Source organism: Arvicola amphibius, chromosome 4 (genome assembly GCF_903992535.2).
Source record: "Arvicola amphibius chromosome 4, mArvAmp1.2, whole genome shotgun sequence".
In the NCBI taxonomy this organism is placed as follows: domain Eukaryota; kingdom Metazoa; phylum Chordata; class Mammalia; order Rodentia; family Cricetidae; genus Arvicola; species Arvicola amphibius.
The window spans coordinates 90,938,873-90,956,615 of NC_052050.1; the positions used below are offsets into that span (position 1 = coordinate 90,938,873).

Here is a 17,743-nt window from a genome sequence, read left to right on the forward strand (position 1 = left end):
GGCCTCCCTGCCTGCAGGGATTGCAACTGTGTTAGATTCATCTTCACACGATACAGTGCCAAGCGTAAAGGAAACACTACAAAAATATGTAAATATATAAGAAGAAAGCAACTGGGCTGGAGAGATGGCTCAGAGGTTAAGAGCATTGCCTGCTCTTCCAAAGGTCCTGAGTTCAATTCCCAGCAACCACATGGTGGCTCACAGCCATCTGTAATGGGGTCTGGTGCTCTCTTCTGACCTGCAGGCATACACACAGACAGAATATTGTATACATAATAAATAAATAAATATTTAAAAAAAAAGAAGAAAGCAACTATTATCATGACTATTATTGCCGTGTTTGGCGCTTCTAAGGACCTGGGGCAAAAATACAAACAGAAGCCCACTCACCAAATGTCTGTTTCAATATTGTAACTCATACTAATAGCCTGTTAAATAAAATACGTTCTAGCCTCCTACCTTAACAAATATACCTTCACCAAGACCTGGAAGGGCAAGTTTAAATTTAGTATTCTTGGACTGATTGGTAAAGAGCTGGCCCTTGCCTGTAGCTGCAATATACTTAATTCTCTGTCCAGCTCCAACATCAGCTACACCCCATAAACAGCACCCGGAACCACTTCTCAGGCCAGTTGTGGGCATCCCATTGTGTAGCCCACCCAGAAAAAAAAGGTGTGCAGACCAGAGAAATCAACTAAATGTTTTTGGGCAGAAAATCCAAGGGTCCCAGTTAAATATTTGTATTGTGGTCTGGAAGGGATATCCAGACTCTAGGTTGACTTCTGCATCCAGTCATTCCTTACTTCAAAGGGTGGATGGTAGCAGAAAGGAAGTCAGAGACTTCCCTTGCTATGTCAAACTAGATCCCAGAGGGGGTCCAGGAGACCATGGTACTGCTGACTCGTAGCCATGATGGACAAGCTCCCGATGCTCAGTTGCTTCGGCTGTAAAATGGGACACCAGCTCTGTCTGGAGGGCTGATGGGAAGGTCTGCGTGGATACAAAGATGTCTACCTGCCTGGATCTCCTCCCCATTCACCTGGGGAAGAGGGCAACATAACAGGCTGTCACCTACCCCTACAGGGACAAAGGATGCAGATTCGTGGGTCTGGGGCAGCCCTCCAGGAGGTCAGGCCTCTGAAGAAGATCCTGGGAGGAGGGGCCGCTGAGCCAGCAGAATTGCTGAGCTGATGGCAGCTTCACTGCAGCCCTGACTGGCTTTCTTCCCAGATGCTTAACTGCCGCCAGCCAGCCCGCAGCCCCTGCCTCTGCCTGTAGCACTGGTACCCAGCTCCTCATGTATACAATGGTATTGTTGAATGTACCTTCTCTTGGGTTGCTGGAAGCGTGTCAGGTGTCACTTTTGTGGGTGCCACCTCTGTAAAGTGCTGTGCCAGTGAGTAGTATCTCAAAAGCCACATGCTCCAGATTCCTGCTACCCCACAGAGATGCTGGAGCTGCTCAGAATGGTCAGGGCCACACCCAGTTCTACAGCTATCTCTGGGTTGGACCATCTATAGCATCCCAGCCTTTAGCTCCTGGCCCCATCCAGCATCCTGAAGAAAGTGCAACAGCTCAGAAGACAGGTGACACACACTTGGCCACTCTTCTCCTGTGTTCTTGGGTCCCATCATGATTGATACCAATTCAAGCATCCTTCCGATGCTGGCTCTCCTCTTCCATCCAGTATGCCTAGGACTCAACAAAGCTGCCTCTGAACCTTCAGTGGCGCTTAGCCGCCTTTGGGGAGCTTATGCGTCATCAAAAGGAAGATAAGTAAGGTATAGGAGGGTATATGCAGGGTCCTTGTGGACCCTCAGCTGGCCAGAAAGGATGTGGTCAGGAGAGGGAGGGGTCTGAACTGCAGCTGGGCCAAATGGATCCACCGTCTGCCAGCCATGAGCCTTCAATGGCAATACTACAGCTCGGAGCCTGTCTTCTGACAGGATGTCCCTAGATGGGGACTGATCCTCCTTAGTGAAGTCTCTGCAGAGCACAAAGCATGATGTAGGGAAAGGCCGCACGACGTTTCGGCAGTTCCTCAAAGTTGAACATAACCGGCTAGAGCAATGGCTCTGTGACTGAACACAGCTAACACGGCCCAGGAATTCCATTCCTAAGACAGTTCCACGGCGAACAAAAACATGCATGCAAACAAATGCTCAAACACAAACATTTATAGCAGCTCCGTGTCAAAGAGGCTGGAAAGAAGGAAACAGTTCAGATGTCCATCATCGGTGAACAAATGAAAGGAGGTGCACACATACAGGGGACATTGTTTAGCCACAGAAACGGATGACAGGGACCCATAATGGCTATACATTTGTGATTCCATTGACATGAAATGTCCAGCAGAGGCCAACATTAGTTTAGTGGTTTCCAGGGACTGGGTTGGGGAAAGAGGGCAGGGAGTAAATGCCTCATCTCTCTCTCTTCAAGACAAGGTTTCTCTTTGTAGCCTTGGCTGTCCTGGAACTCACTTTGTAGATTAGGTCGGTCTTGATCTCACAGAGATCCGCCTGCCTCTGCCTCTCAGATGCTGGGATTAAAGCAAAAACCACCATGCCCATCTCTGCCTTTGCTCTTCCTGTCTCTCTGTCTGTCTCTGTCTCTGTCTCTGTCTCTGCCTCTGTCTCTCTCTTTCTCCAAGACAGACAGGGTTTCTCTGTGTAGCCCTGACTGTCCTGGAACTCTTTGTAGACAAGGCTGGCCTCAAATTCACAGAAATGCGCCTGCTTCTGCCTCCGAGTGCTGGGAGTAAAAGGTGTGTGTCACGGCCACCACTGCCACCTTTTAAAGGGAGGATGGAAACATCTGGTAGTCATGGAGAGGTAGTAGTTGCACAGTGTCAATCCACTAAATGTCACTGTGCCATTGAATTGATGTTTTTTAAATCATTCTTTTAAAAAATACATCTACATAATTTTTTAAATACATTGAATTGATTCTATTTTAAATCATTATGTAGCCAAGTGAGGCTGGTCTTGAACTCTTGATCCTCCTCCTAACTCGGATTCCCAAGTGCCAGGATTATAGATGTGTCATATTGACTAAATTGATCACTTTTTTGTTTGTTTTTTTTTTTTTTTTTCGAGACAGGGTTTCTCTGTAGCTTTGGAGTCTGTCCTGGAACTAGCTCTTGTACACCAGGTTAGCCTCGAACTCACAGAGATCTGCCTGCCACTGCCTCCTGAGTGCTGGGATTAAAGGCGTGCGCCACCACCCCCCCACCCCCACCCCCCGGCCTATTCACTCTGCTTTTATTTATGCATTGCTGAGCTAGCCTAGAATGTGCCAGGCAGTCTCTTTACTACTGATTTGCATCCTTTGCCTGAAATGTTCAATTTAAATGGCCAATTGTGAGACTAGAGAGATGGCTCATCAGTTAGGAGCAATTCTGTTTTTGCAGAGGATCTGAGTTCAGTTCCCAGCACACACATCAGGTAGCTCACAACCACCTGCAACCCCCAGCTCTAGGGGATCATATACCCTTTCCTGGCCTCTGAAGGCTCCTGCATGCATGTATGCATGCTAACATAGACATACACACACCCATAAACAAAACAAACCTTTAATAAATGGATAATTTAATGCTTTGTGAGCTTCACCTGAACCAGTACAAAGTCCCACAAAGAACAAGCTTGTAAGATGAACGTGAAGGTGCTGAGAGCCAAGAGCTGTGTGGGTGCAGGGTGGAGGGAGAACAGCCTAGGCACAGGCAAAGGACCTAAATAAGGGCGTGGTGAGAGATCTCTGCGGAGCCAGTGGCCTGGGGAAAGGAGAGATTAGGCAGAGGCAAGGGCTAGGAGACCCAGGAACCTGGAAGTTTTCTGGTACCCCTGAAGGCTCTTGTGGGTTAATAAGGCCAGATTTCAGTTTGCAAAAGACCACACAGGCACAGCTGTGATTCCAGCGCTTGAGAAGTGGGGGCAGGAGGAGGTCAAGGTCATCTTCAGTTACAGAGCAAGTTCCAACCAGCCTGGGATGCGTGAAATTGTGGGAGGAGGAGGAGGAGGAGGAGGAGGAGGACAAGGAGGAGGAGGAGGACGATGACGAGGAGGAGGAGGAGGACGAGGAGGAGAACGAGGAGGAGGAGGAGGACGAGGAGGAGGAGGAGGAGGACGAGGAGGAGGAGGAGGACGAGGAGGAGGAGGAGGAGGACGAGGAGGAGGAGGAGAAGGAGGGTGTGGCAAACAGGTTGACTGTTAAAGGGGGACTAAAGCAGGGCTTTCCAAGATGTGAGGGGTGGCGCCGGCCTCTAATCCCAGCACTGGGGAGGCAGAGGTAGGCAGATCTCTGTGAGTTCAAGGCCAGCCTGGTCTACAGTTCGAGTTCCAGGACAGCCAGAGCTACACAGAGAAACCCTGTCTCAAAAGACAACAAACAAAGAAGTAAGGAGGTAGGTGCCAGGCGAAACTGTTGGCTCACAATGACAAGGACGAGGGATGTGCTCAGATGATAGCCAGTTATAACAAAGACAACTGGTCAGTGAGACTTACTTTAGAAGGTGGTGTCCTCGTGTGGCATTTGTGTGCAAAGAGAAAAGGGGGAGAGTATTTTGGGGGTGGGGGGTGGGAGGACAGGAAGAGAGTCCATTGAGGTGGAGCTGGTACTGGTACCAGGGAACAAAAGAGAAGATGAGATTTTCTGTCATCCGCAGTACACAAGGGTCAAGAGGTGGAAAGAAAGCATCTATCGGGTTTGGCAGATGAAGCTGGGCAGTGGCCTTGAGGAATTTCCCCAGAGAGTGGGGGGGGGGCGGGAAGCTGAGGAATGAGGGGGAGGTGGGAAGTGCAGTTACCGATGAGGCAAGGACAGCTCTCTGGAGGAGAGAAAGCTTAGCTGGAAAGAGAAAACTAGGGTTGTTTTTGGTTCTGAAAGCGCTAAGGGGGAGGCTGGAGTTAGCGTCGAAACTCAGATGCTAGTATACTTACCTAGCGTGTGCAAAGCCCAAACATCTACAGTGTTAGAGACAGGGAACTTGAAGTTCAAGGTCATCCTTGCCTAGTAAATTTGAAGTCATTATAGGGTACCAAACAAACCCTGGTTGAAACAACAAAGTGCCTGGGGGTGAGGGTGGGACACACACCTTTAATCCCAGCACTTGGGAGGTACAGATAGGCAGATCTCAGTGAGTTCGAGGCCAGCCTGGACTACAAATTGAGTTCCAAGACAGCCAGGACTGTTACATTAGGGAAACCCTGTTTTAAAACCCCACCCCTGCAAAAAAAAAAACAAAAGCAAAAAACAAACACAAAGCCAGGTGGTGGTGGTGCACGTCATTAATCCCTAGACGCAGAAGCCGATGGATCTCTGTGAGTTCGAGCCCAGACTGGTCTACAGCATGAGTTCCAGGACAGCTAGGGCAACAGAGTAATCTTGTCTCAAAACACCAAAAACAAACAAGCAAGCAAACAAAGCGAACAACAAAAACACGCTAAGGAGGTAAAGGTGAAGAAAAGTGTGGGAAAAGAAAAGCCTGGGGAAAAGTGTGGGGAAGAGGGATGTCTATGATCAAGGACCTGGGTGCATGGACAGGAATTGGCCTTGGCCGAGGAGATGGACTCACCCTCTTTGTGGTCATAGGAAAAATGGGTTTGCAGCCTCATTTATAGGTGCAGTGGGAAGAATTCATGGGAAAACAAGGCTAACTTTGTGGAGTTCGGAGGACTGTAATAAAGACGAAGTCATGAGAATCTTCAGTTTTAAAGGGGTTCCTGGGCTAACTTGTGTGCACTGAGGATCAGGCTGGGGCTGGACAGGTCTGAAAAGGCCCAGACTAGGGTTACCAGATAAAGAAATAGAAGTACAGAATGCCCGGTTGCATTTGAACTTCTTGTAAGAAAGTAATCCTTTTAGTACAACGTTTGAGATATGTTTGTACTTTTAAAAAATTATCTGAAAGTTTTGTTGGAAATTCTATCTTGGTAGGTAGGGTAGGGGATTGTGTATGTGTACAGGGGTAGGGGACAACGACAGTGCAATCCTTCCTGAGAACCAAGCCTGAAAAACAGGCAGCCGCATCAAGGCTGTGATGTTCAGTTAGTACAAGTCTGGGGTCGCGGCTGACGCCCCTCCGCACTCGACCGCTTCTGCAGTTCCTGGTCTCAGAACTTTTCAAATATCTCTGGCAACTCCCCCACTCATGGTCTCGTCCTGAGCAGCTATCGATAACTCTACGCTCGGCCCGGCTTCTATCGACTCGTTCCTACTCGCCTCGCCGTCCTGAACCAAGGCAGAGTGCTGAGCGTGTGTAAGGTACGGAGTCCGCGGGACGAGGGCTGAGTACTAGTCGCTGGGTGGCTAGGATGGTGCGGTCGAGGTAATCAGGCTGGTAGGACAGAGCCAGAGCAATCTGCAGAGCACAGGGGAGCTCGGGGGTCCGGCCGCACAGCTCCCCCACCCATCAGAGCCCAATGCCGGTCAGCTACGCATGCGCAGAAGCAGCGGTGCCCGGCTTTCCCCAGTCGCCCTGCGCATGCGTTGCCTACCCTTGCGGCAGACGACGCTCCTGTGATTGCCCTATGTGTGTGACTGCCTCCTGCTGGCTGCAGGCGGGTTGGCGTCTCCTTCCGTGCTGATGAAGCGAAGGTACAGGCGCCAAGAAGCGGAGGAACTGAGTCGCCTATCTTGTGACTGCCAGCATGATTCTAAAGACTCATTTTTCTTATCTTTAAAGTGGTAATGCTTAGTGTAGTGTGCAGATTGTTTTCTCATACATTTATCTTTCCCTCTAGATGTTTTGACCTTTGGACTTTGCCTATCATCTAGCTCCTGGCCCCGTGCAGGCCTCATTTTCCCCAGCCATCAAACAATGAACACCACCCCAGGCACAGTGGGCAGTGACCCTGTCATCTTGGCAACTGCAGGCTATGACCACACTGTGCGCTTCTGGCAGGCACACAGTGGCATCTGCACTCGAACGGTGCAGCATCAGGACTCTGTATCCTTCACTTGGGAGCAGGCAGGGTGGTGGTGGCCAGGATTAGGTATGAATGCCAAGTGCCTGGGGAAACAAGGGCCAAGTGGTGGAGGTCTTGCTAGCCTGTGGCCCCAAGGCCTCCCTTTCCAGGGTTCCCTTCCCATCATCCTTAACATTCTCAGCAGGTGAATGCATTGGAGATCACACCAGACCGAAGCATGATTGCTGCTGCAGGTACCTGAGATTCTTCACCTCGGCCCTTCCTTGACTGGTGGCAGGACTACCTGGCAGCCATGCTTCAGTTTAGCCTATGTCCCCAGGTTACCAACATATCCGCATGTATGATCTCAACTCCAATAACCCCAACCCCATCATCAGTTACGATGGCGTCAATAAGAACATCGCATCTGTGGGCTTTCATGAGGATGGCCGCTGGATGTACACAGGCGGGGAGGACTGCACAGCTCGCATCTGGGACCTCAGGTGTTGAGTGCTGGACTGGAGGGGGCAGCCGTCTGGGGAGAGGGCAGCCAGGGGGTTGTCTTTGGGCAGGTACCCCACGGACAAACTAACCAAGGGGGTGTTTGAAGGGAGAAGGAAAGCCAACCCTGCTTCAGGCTAGCGGCCAGACTTCCATGCCCTTTCTGCTGGCCTCACACTGCCATCTGTGGAGAAGACCCAAACTCCACAACTCCTAAGGCAGAAGTGGCTCTTATTAGCAGAGAATGGGAGATTTTGGCGGGACACCAGTAGTATGCATTAGACACCATATATAACCGTAACTCCCCACAGGTCTCGCAACCTGCAGTGTCAGCGTATCTTCCAGGTGAATGCGCCCATTAATTGCGTCTGTCTGCATCCCAACCAGGTGAGGAGCACTCATGGGGCCAGGTACCTAGGGGCTTTGGAGGGCAGAGATACTGCTGCATCTTACCCCTACTATATCCCAGGCAGAACTCATTGTGGGTGACCAGAGCGGTGCTATCCACATCTGGGACCTGAAGACAGATCACAATGAGCAACTGATTCCTGAGCCTGAGGTTTCCATCACGTCTGCCCACATTGACCCTGATGCCAGCTACATGGCAGCAGTCAATAGTGCTGTGAGTACCGGGATTGGGTACAAGGCCATCTCAGCACCTAGCCCCTCATCTTCTGTAGATCCCTCAGGCCTCTCTAAGTTTTCTACCCAGCTCCCAAAGTCAGGCACCTGCTGTCTGCCATAGCCCACCCATCAGACTAGGCACCTCAACCAATGTTTCCCTTTCTTTCACATTCCAGTCCATGACTTTGATCTTCCCTGATACTGACAAACTTCTCTATGGCCTTCCTGGGATGTCTGATCTGTTCTCCTTCAATTGTAGAAGTATCCTGTAGCCTTACTGACAGGCTGCACTGTTCTGAGACCTTAAGGTGCTCTGGCTCCTTCTCCTGGACTGCAGGATGTTCCAGTTTGGTCCTTGCTTTCATCTCTAGTGTCGTTTTCTCCTTTTAAATCCTAGAACGTCACTTCTTCCACATGTTTGCATTTCCTCCTCCCAGCCTTGGGCTGTTACCTCTTCTGTCTGGGTGCCCTCCTTACTGCCTCCCTCCTGCACATCTCTGCTGGCCAGCAGCAGCCTCTGGGGAGCTGTGTTCGAGTCCTCGGCCAGTGTGGCCTCCTGCTTTTGACTGGCTGGGCATGGTTCCTTGTTGGGACCAAGCTTCCTGTAGACATGGCCCAAGATGCCAGCCTTCCTACCCTGGCCCAGGTGTCCATGGGTCCTAGTCCTGTTCTGAGGGTCTGGGTTTTGAATGACTGCCCTTCTGTCCCACAGGGAAACTGCTATGTCTGGAACCTGACCGGGGGCATTGGTGATGAGGTGACTCAGCTCATTCCCAAGACCAAGATCCCAGCCCACACACGCTATGCCCTGCAATGCCGCTTCAGCCCTGACTCCACGTGCGTGTTAGGATTTGGGGGAAGAGGGCATCTGCAGGGGCTGGGGACACTATCTGGTGTGTGGTCAGTGGATACAGGGTAGTAGTAGCCGCTGAGATACCCAATGTCCAACCCCAGGCTCCTTGCCACCTGTTCAGCTGACCAGACATGTAAAATTTGGAGGACATCCAACTTCTCCCTGATGACAGAGCTCAGCATCAAGAGTAGTAACCCTGGAGAGTCATCCCGTGGCTGGATGTGGGGATGTGCCTTCTCAGGGGACTCCCAGTACATAGTCACAGGTGAGCCCTGCCCTCTGTCTCCCCCACATTGCCTCGGCCTCTGGAGAGGCCACTCAAAGTTGCCGCTCTCTTCTGCCTGCTCCCCACTTGCAGCCTCCTCTGACAACCTGGCCCGGCTCTGGTGTGTTGAGACTGGAGAGATCAAGAGAGAATATGGTGGCCATCAGAAAGCTGTCGTCTGCTTGGCCTTCAATGACAGCGTGCTGGGTTAGCCTCTACCCCTTGAGGAGGCTGCACTGGGAAGTCAGGACTACCTGGTATAGTGTCTTTACGTGGATGAGACTCTCAGGTCAGCCTCTGCATGTCAGGCCAACTGGAGCTGACCAGACTACCCTGGCCCCGCCTGGCCAACCTAGACTTGCTGGCCACTCTGCCCTGGGACTCTCTCCATGCCCAGTCTGTTGTCAGAAGGTTCACCAAGCCAGGCTACATGTGCCTGGACAGGGAGTCTTTGCTCCCTTTAGGAGGCTAGACCCACAGGGATTGGAACTGTTGAGATTTGAGGTTGGTGCTTGTTTCCCAGGTATGTTACCCCCACCTTGCTCCTTTCTACCCCTGTTCAGCTCCTGAGGCCCCCAGAAATTACCACTATGGCCAGGTAATCTGGGTTTATTTGTCCCTACTGTCAGCTCCGTTCACTGGTGGTGGTGACCTGACCAGCTGGCTGACCTGTGGGGACAGGATCGACCTGTGGGACCAAAAGCTGGGAGGGCTCGGTAGGGGGCTTAGTCTGGAAGGTAATAAAAGCAGACAGACACACAGATGTTGCTCGGGAAGCAGATGTCAATGCAGAGGTAGATCAGCCGCTGTCTCTGTGGCCCTGGGGAGAAGGGAACTCATGAGTCCCAGTACTGTCCTGCAGTAGCCATAGGCCTGTTCACTCAACCCTTCCCCAACTCACCCTCTGCTCGCTGGGCCCAGTAGATGGGAGTGTCCACACAAAGGTGTTGCACCGAAGCTCCCACTTGGGCAGGGTCCACAGTATGGCCCCCCAAAACTGCCAGCAGCTCCTGCGCATAGTGGGTCTCTTGGCCAGGTACATGGGACTCCTGGGCCTGCAGAAAGACTCTGGTGGGCCATCATATAATACTTTCTTGATCCTGGCTGGGTAGGGCATTCGTGTTCCACCCCAGCCTGATGGCCCTTCCACCTGCTCTTGTCAACAGCCTCAGTCAGGGGAAGATAGAGCTTTCTGTTCCCCTGAAACCAGAGCCTTGGCTGGCCCAGCCAGGCTGCACAGAGGACCTTTTGTTTGTCCCCTGGCCTTGGGGAGGGGATTTGGAGGGGGTGGCAAGCCAAGTAGTACTGCTCACCCTGGAAGTGTTCACCAGCAGCCTTAGGGTCTCCCGATCTTGGGCTTCCATCAGACGGAGGAAGCAGGCCCGGTGCTCTGCAGGGCGGTAACAGATGTAGCCCTGGGGAGGCAGACAGGTAAGTCAAGGCACCCCATACCTCCACTCTACCCCCCTCCCAAGCGTACTCACACTTTGCCCGTCGAACAGCACAGCCCAGCTGTGGTTGCTCTGAAGCGGAGTCACCACGATAGTTGCCACGTTCTGGGCCACGTCCACTAGAGTGGTTTGGTTGGGCCAGGGTACCCTGGTGCTTGAGGTCTTTCGGAGCATCTGCAGCAAAGGCTAAGGGGTATTTGGGATTCAGCCCTAACGTCTGTATTTCCACATTACCTGAGTAGGCCTTTGTTCCTGCTGCTCCTCTGGCTATCTGTTCAAGGCCAGTGTTTAGGCCTGGCCCTATGGGAGATACTAGCCTTCCTGCTCCTTTCCCACTCTGTATACCCCTGGGTTTGAGGAGTGGCTCACCTTGGGAGGGCTGTACATGAAGCCAAGAAGCCCTCCAGCCATGGCCCCTGCAGTGACCAGTGTCAGCAACAGCAGCAGGCCCGCTGTTCTCCAACCCCTATGGCAGGGTTTGGTCTTCACCTGGGGGCATATTACTGTCAGTGCGGCTTCTGGGTTGGGAACCAGGGACCTACTTGCTCAGGGAAGGGGCTGATGGTAGGTGGCGACACCTTTGTCTCCTATGGTGTCCCTGTGTCCTTGTCCGGGGGTGGGGTAGGGGGGTGGCAGAGACACTCACCTCAACAGGCCTGGACCTGAGGCTCTCAGTGTGGATGTGCCCTTGCTCCATGCTGCAGCCCCTGCTGACAATGCACTGATTGTCTACAGCCCCTTGGAGGAGTCAGCCAGGGAAACCTCAGGCCTTTGATGAGTCAAACTGTACCCTCCCCTCCCAATCCCACCGCTTCCTTCCCAGCCAGTATCTGATATCCTGGGTCAGAGCCAGGACAGCCCTCTCCCCCACTGATTGCGGCTCATCAGGCATGTCTCTGGACACTTGGCTTGTGCAGATCATGTCTCTGGGAGCGAGTGAAAGCAGGGCCTGGTAGGAAGTTGAACTGGCTAGATCTTGGCCAGGACGATTTTGTCTGTTTTGGCAGTTAATTTTCTTGGAATCCATTACCTCTGGACTCCTGAGCTAGACACAGACCATCAATAAATGTTCAATGAACCATCAGTATGAGGCTAATTGCTTTCTTTCTTTACCTGTAAACTCCCAAGCCTCTTTCCAGACCCCATTAACACCAGATGGGGTTGTGGATTCCCATGTGCACCCGTGGGCTCCAGGCTGCACTGGACAGCTTGCTGTATATTGAGGATTGTTAAGCCAGCCTGTTCCCTAGCATGTTTTTTTTCTAACCAAGCTGATTGCTCTGGTCCCTGATCTGTCTAGCTCCATGGTAGTAGCTCAGCTGTACAGATCCACATATTTTACCCAGTACCTTTATTCTATTCTGGTTTTTATGCTACACACTTCCTGTTTCTTCAGGACCTGTTTGTTCCTCAGAAGAAGGGTGGGGCAGTGGTCACGTCCACTGTGTAAGATTTAGAACTGGGAGCCGGGCAGTGGTGGCGCACGCCTTTAATCCCAGCACTGGGGAGGCAGAGGCAGGCGGATCTCTGAGTTCGAGGCCAGCCTGGTCTACAAGAGCTAGTTCCAGGACAGGCTCTAGAAACTACAGGGAAACCCTGTCTCGAAAAAACCAAAGAAAAACAAACAAAAAAAGATTTAGAACTGGGATCCTGGCCTGCCTTATGTCTCCTGCCTTGCCCCCATCCATAGCTAGACAGGTGTTACTCAAAGTAGATAGAGGAAGGCAAACCTTATCAGTGTGGGTTTGAGAGTTTAATGTGCATTTGAGTTCACAGCGAAATAAGGGGGAAATGTAACACACATAGGTTCTCGGGCTACTGCCCAGTAGAAGAGGGGCATCCTTTGCTGCTGCACCTACCAGTGCTCCTGTGTAGGTGATAAAGCCACAAAACAACAGTTATTACCCTACCCAGACTCACGGAGCCACCCTCACAGAGGATCAGCACCAATGTTAAAGGCAATTGCCTTCTTGTTGAATTATGGCATTATTCCACTCCCAGCAACCCCTGACCTGGGAACAGCTTCAGACATGGGATACATTTTATTGCTTTGAGAACTTGGTGAACAGGTGAAGTGCTGTGATCATGAGTAGTCACAGGGCAAGGAGCCAGGAAGGAAGGAGTCAGCCACAAGGAATAGCTTCCTGGGTTTGCCCTATGAATGCTGCCCAGTCTGCTCAGCAAGCTGCTAAAGGTCAGAGACTTGCAGGGCAGAGCAAAAGGCCAGAGATGCTGAGAAGCCAACTGGTTGATAGGCTGGGCCTTCTGGCTGGGATCAACAAAGAAATCCAGGATGGAAATAGATGGTTTCGTGGAACACCGACGTACAACCCAGCCACAACCCAAAGGACATAGGCAAGGGAGGTTGTCAGAGACAACTATTCTCAGGACTCCTCTTTCCTTCTGTACCAGAGGGCACTCTGGGAAACAAGGCAATCCTTGGGCTGCACACTGGCTATGCTGCTGATTGCGGCTTAGGTTTTTTCAGTGGGATTTACTCGAGACAGCACAGCTACTAATCCATACACTAAAGATGCAATTCCACACCTGACAATGTTGAGTAGTTTAAGATTTTTTTTTTTTTAAAATAAACACTGTTCTAAGGTCCCTGTACAGCAGTATGGAGTTAAATGCACGCACCCATACCCGCTCAGCGGAGCACACTCAGTGAGACATTTGGGTTTAAATTCACACAAGTGAGCCCAAGTTTAGCTAGGCTGTTACACTGTGCATGAGAGACTGCAATCCTGGGCATCAGAACAGACAATTGTGACATCAAAGTGTTTTTCAAGGAAGCCAAGATGAGTGGAAGCTGTCAAGGGCAGTATACTAAACCCCAACAACAGTAATCCCTCCTGGGAGCAGCTTCCTCCACTGGGAACACAGAAGCAGGCTCCTCTGTAATATGGTCACAGTGGAGGACACCCCAGTTTCTGGTCTACACAAGTGTCTCGTAAGAGCCCTTCCTTTCCTCTCTGCCCACCTGAAGGTCTGATCCCTGAATACATTTTTCAGTAAAATGCATGACGCACACCCCTTGACCTACTTCAGACTCTTCAAACAGAGCCTAAGGTTACTTGAATCCTGGGCAGATGCTTCGCCCACCCCATAGCCTTCCAAGTTTAAAAGTGCATCTTAAAATATAACCATCTGTAAACAACACCCCCAACGTTTACCTACAAGGTTAACTTCTTCCTCTGCTCAGTTCTAATTAACCTGCAGCCACTTAACTGAGCCATTTCTAAGCCCCACCTATTAATTTAGGTAACTGATTTAAAATTTTTTTTATTCCAGAGATTAAAGACACTAGATCTTTAACCTTGAAGGGCAGGCAAGAGGTCGGCTATGCTGTCAACATAAAAGTCAGGGACCATTTTCTTCTTGTTCATGCAGTCACTTTCCTGATTAATCTTCACATCCTCAAGCGTGGAGACTCCGGTGAGGGTCAGGATAGTCTTCAGACTACAGGTGGCGCCCAGGAGGATGTCTGTGTCCAGGCGGTCTCCCACCATGACGGTGCGCTCTGGGTTGATCCCATACTCCCGGGACACGCAGTCGAAGATGAAGCGGCTAGGCTTCCCGATGATGTCCGCCTGGCGCTGGGCGGCCATCTCCACGGCTCGCACCAGACAGCCGGTACCTGCAGGGCGAGGGAGGGAAGGGGACGCTGGGGGTCAGAGGACACGGAAGGGCTGGACCCGCCCTCCAACCTCCAGCCCCTAGGCGCACGGACCCGCAATGAAACGGTCGTTCTCCAGCGGGAGCCGGTTGTCCATGTTGGTGCCCACGAGCAGACAGTCGGGCTGCTGCAGGTACCGCACGGCCTTGGTGAGTTTCATGTAGCTGAAGTGTGGGTCGAAGCCCACCACTACCGCGCGCACGTCGGGATCGAGCGGCACAGCCAGCCAGTCGCTCGGGCTTTCGCCGTGCAACGCCTCCGGGCCCACACCCACGCTGGCGACACCCACGGCCTCCAGCTCGGCGGCTAAGGCCGGGCTGCCCAGCACGTAGGCCTTGGGGTCCGGCACGCCGGCCAGGCGCTGGCGCAGATAGAGCGCGCTGCAGTAGGCCGTGCCGAAGACCTCGAGGCCCGCGTCGGGCCCCGCCGGGCCGCCGAAACCTAAGCGCCTTAGCTTCTCGGCGTAGGCCGTGCGAGTCTTGCTGCTGTTGTTGGTGATGAAGCCCAATCGCTTGCCGCGGGCCCGCAGCGCCCGCAGGGTCTCCGGCGCGCCCGGCACGGCCGTCTCGCCGCGCCACAGCACGCCATCGCAGTCGAACAGCAGCGTGTCCACGTCGGCCAGCAGTACCCTGGCCCGCTCGGCGTTCAGCCGCACGCAGCGGGCCTCGTCGCCGCCGGCCTCCGCCTCCGCCATGGCCGACCGCTGCCCGCCGCCACCACCCGCCGCTGCCGCCGCCGCCACTACCGGCCGCTCCTCACAGCCGCCCGCCGCGGCGCCGGCCCCGCCTCTGCAACGCTCATTGGCCCCGCTCATCGCGCGCACCGCCCATTGGCTTCTGCTTGCGCCAATCCCTTTTTGTTTCCCGCGTGCCGCAAGGCGCACAGCCGCTACGGTCGCGGGCCAGGCGCGCGGAGGCGAGCAGCCATTGGCTGGCTGGTCCGGATACGCCGATGATTGGCTGGCAGAGCGCCAACCGGCAAGGGGAAAGCGTACGCTACGGAAACGCTGCGGGCCGTGAATGGCAAGGGACGTAAGGCGGATGATCATGGATGGACGCGGGGTAGCTCGCTCATTGGAAACTGGTGGTCAGCCTAGGTGACGGAGACTCCAGGTCAGGAACCCCGGGCCAGTCCGGCCGCTAATTGGCTACCTCTTCTGGCGGTCTTGGTTGGGCGGGGCTATCCGCAGGAGCTCGGCAGGAGGGGCCACCGGCGTTGCAGTCACGTAAGCGCCTTAGAGGTGAAGTCGGAGCTCGTACCGCGTTTCTTTCTTTGGAGCTATGCCCAGCCTGTGACCTTAACTACAAATGATTCTGTACTACCTGTTCCAGGAATGGAAATCGTGTCTTTGATTCAAAAAGTTGTTGATAACCATCTTGCAACCCTACTTTTGTTTTAAAAGGTTATATGACCACTTATGACTTACCTTTTTCTGACTACCTTGTCATGCCCACCTGGCAACCACGTCTTTGTTTCAGGAGATCGTTAGGACCTTATGTTCTGCTCCTACAATCTGCCCTATTTTGCCTGCCAAATTCCCCATTTGGAAAGCTCCTGCCCCTGAGTTTTCTAAAAACCTGGTTTTCCACACATCCAATGTTGACCTCTCAACTCCGCCTTAGGGGGAGGCAGTACATGTACACGAATTTTTTTAAAAAATACTTAATTCATTGTTTGCTTGAATTAATTCGGCCATGATGCTTTGGGTTGGTGGTCTTTCTCTTCCCGCCGCTGGGATCAACAGTATGATCTTTAATCGAGATTCCTCTAGGCCACAGGTGAGAATTTTAAAAAGATTAGAGCAAGCAAATTAGAGTGAATGCAGAATCGCAGCCAGAAACTTGGCTGGGAAGAAATATCCGTTGTTGACTGGATAGTAATATAAGAGCACTTTTGTGAAATGTTGGAATTGTGCTACATCTGGTACTTGATACATGCGCATAGTATGTAAAAATTGCATTGACGCGCATCATTATATACTATGCCTCAATAAAAATATTAATAGTTGATGAGGACGATAACAGCTACCAATCGCTAAATGCCATACTGTAGGCAATGTCCCCCTGGATCCCAACCCCACTGTCTCGCCATTACTGGTTCATGTCACTTGGAGGTCCTGCGAAACCGTTTTTGAAGAACTGAAGGAGAGAATGCAGGTACCCTTGGGGAAGGAAGTTCAGGTTTAATCATAAACAGAAATGAACCTAGTATATCTTTACTATAAGATGGCCTTTAAGCCTAAGATGGAGGCAGACTGGCTTTTCACCCCTCCTGAAGACCACCCTGAGTTTAGTTCCCAAGCACTCAAAGTGAGCAGTTCACAAGTGCCTGTCACTCCAGCTCCAAGGGACAGTGACTTTCTTTTCTTTCTTCTCTCCCCCCCCCCCTTTGGTTTTTCAAGACAGGGTTTCTCTGTAGCTTTTTGGAGTCTGTCCTGGAACTAGCTCTGTAGCCCAGGCTGGCCTCAAATTCACAAAAATCTGCCTGCCTCTGCCTCCCGAGTGCTGGGATTAAAGGTGTGCTTCACCACTGCCCAGCAAGGGACAGTGACTTTCTCTGCCCTCTGTGGACACCTATGCACACATGCACATACGCACACATAATTAATAATATTTTTAAAGATTTATTTTTACTTTATGCATATGAGTATTTGCCTGCATTTATGGTAATCTTGGAAAACAGAGTGAGCTCTTCTGGAACTGAGCTATTGTGAGCTCTCATTTGGGTGCTAAGAACTGGATGTCCAGCACGGTGGCTTACACTTTAATCCCAGGACTCAGAGGCAGAGGTAGGTGTATCTCTGTGAGTTTGAGGTCAACCTGGTCTACAAAGCAAGTTTTAGAACAGCCAGGGCTGTTACACAGAGAAACCCTGTTTCCAAAAACATAATAATAATGTATATGTATGTGAAATCTTTTGAAAACTATTATCATTGTTTTCTTTTTAAATTAGGTGTGTGTGTGCCCATGTGTGGCATGGCAAGTGGGTCCTTGGGACGCAGCTCAGGTTGACAAGCTTGGCTGCTAGTGCCATCTCACTGGCCCTGTCTTTGGTCATTTGTTCTAAGGATTTTATAAATTGAGACCAGCCTCAATTTAATATATACTGAGGGTGACCTTGAATTTCTATTCTGTCTGTGTCTTGCAACTGTTGAGATTATAGGTAAGTGCCACCATGCCCAGTTTGTGCATGCCAGGCAAACCTCTGTCAATGAGCTACGTCCCCAGGCCTCTTTTGTTTGATTATCTTTTGTTTTTTCAAAACAAACTTTCTACTCTGTAGCCTGGGCTAGCCTGGAACTTTTGGCACTCCTCCTGCCTCAGCTTCTGAGTGTTGGGATTACAGGCATGAGCTGCCATGCCACTCTTAGACCATCTTATAAGTGAGATGTACCCTTGTTATCATGCTTCCTTAACTCAACATAGTGCCTGTGGAATCTGTCCTCAGTTTATTTTTAATTTTTAGTGA

General features: G+C 51.6%; 3 protein-coding genes across 5 annotated transcripts; 1 reads left to right on the forward strand and 2 right to left on the reverse strand.

The window, feature by feature from the left end:
- Window positions 1–6,196: 6,196 nt before the first annotated feature.
- On the forward strand, window positions 6,197–11,680 carry Mlst8 (MTOR associated protein, LST8 homolog). 3 transcript variants are annotated; one of them, XM_038327900.1, is made up of 9 exons: window positions 6,197–6,258; window positions 6,738–6,943; window positions 7,105–7,156; window positions 7,243–7,405; window positions 7,715–7,790; window positions 7,873–8,025; window positions 8,740–8,864; window positions 8,982–9,145; window positions 9,239–11,680. In XM_038327900.1, the coding sequence occupies exons 2-9, from the start codon at window positions 6,815–6,817 to the stop codon at window positions 9,355–9,357; spliced, it is 981 nt and encodes a 326-aa protein (XP_038183828.1). In that variant the 5' UTR covers window positions 6,197–6,258; window positions 6,738–6,814; the 3' UTR covers window positions 9,358–11,680. The 3 variants fall into 3 exon arrangements, with proteins under 3 accessions (XP_038183828.1, XP_038183831.1, XP_038183829.1); XM_038327903.1 differs by having other exon boundaries at window positions 6,212–6,258; window positions 6,772–6,943; XM_038327901.1 differs by lacking the exon at window positions 6,197–6,258 and adding an exon at window positions 6,452–6,591.
- Window positions 9,759–12,174, reverse strand: Bricd5 (BRICHOS domain containing 5). Its single transcript, XM_038327905.1, has 5 exons — window positions 10,966–12,174; window positions 10,630–10,782; window positions 10,459–10,560; window positions 10,047–10,200; window positions 9,759–9,965 (listed from the first exon to the last, which is right to left on the reverse strand). The coding sequence occupies exons 1-5, from the start codon at window positions 11,005–11,007 to the stop codon at window positions 9,871–9,873; spliced, it is 546 nt and encodes a 181-aa protein (XP_038183833.1). The 5' UTR covers window positions 11,008–12,174; the 3' UTR covers window positions 9,759–9,870.
- A 156-nt stretch (window positions 12,175–12,330) lies between these two features.
- On the reverse strand, window positions 12,331–15,018 carry LOC119812889 (phosphoglycolate phosphatase). The gene is made up of 2 exons (XM_038327904.2): window positions 14,330–15,018; window positions 12,331–14,236 (listed from the first exon to the last, which is right to left on the reverse strand). Exons 1-2 carry the CDS (start codon window positions 14,967–14,969, stop codon window positions 13,911–13,913), a joined length of 966 nt encoding a protein of 321 aa, XP_038183832.1. The 5' UTR covers window positions 14,970–15,018; the 3' UTR covers window positions 12,331–13,910.
- Window positions 15,019–17,743: the final 2,725 nt, after the last annotated feature.

Bases quoted from the DNA above. Each gene is read 5' to 3' on its own strand.
- LOC119812889 (XM_038327904.2), bottom strand. From the start codon at position 14,969: ATGGCGGAGGCGGAGGCCGGCGGCGACGAGGCCCGCTGCGTGCGGCTG. The intron at 14,237-14,329 runs GTCCGTGCGCCT...CTCGCCCTGCAG, and splicing joins GAACGACCGTTTCATTGCGG to GTACCGGCTGTCTGGTGCGA.
- Bricd5 (XM_038327905.1), bottom strand. From the start codon at position 11,007: ATGGCTGGAGGGCTTCTTGGCTTCATGTACAGCCCTCCCAAG. The intron at 10,783-10,965 runs GTGAGCCACTCC...AATACCCCTTAG, and splicing joins TCATGTACAGCCCTCCCAAG to CCTTTGCTGCAGATGCTCCG. The intron at 9,966-10,046 runs GTGAGTTGGGGA...CCTTCTCCCCAG, and splicing joins CTGGGCCCAGCGAGCAGAGG to GGCCACAGAGACAGCGGCTG.
- Mlst8 (XM_038327900.1), top strand. From the start codon at position 6,815: ATGAACACCACCCCAGGCACAGTGGGCAGTGACCCTGTCATCTTGGCA. The intron at 8,026-8,739 runs GTGAGTACCGGG...TCTGTCCCACAG, and splicing joins TGGCAGCAGTCAATAGTGCT to GGAAACTGCTATGTCTGGAA. The intron at 8,865-8,981 runs GTGCGTGTTAGG...GTCCAACCCCAG, and splicing joins CGCTTCAGCCCTGACTCCAC to GCTCCTTGCCACCTGTTCAG.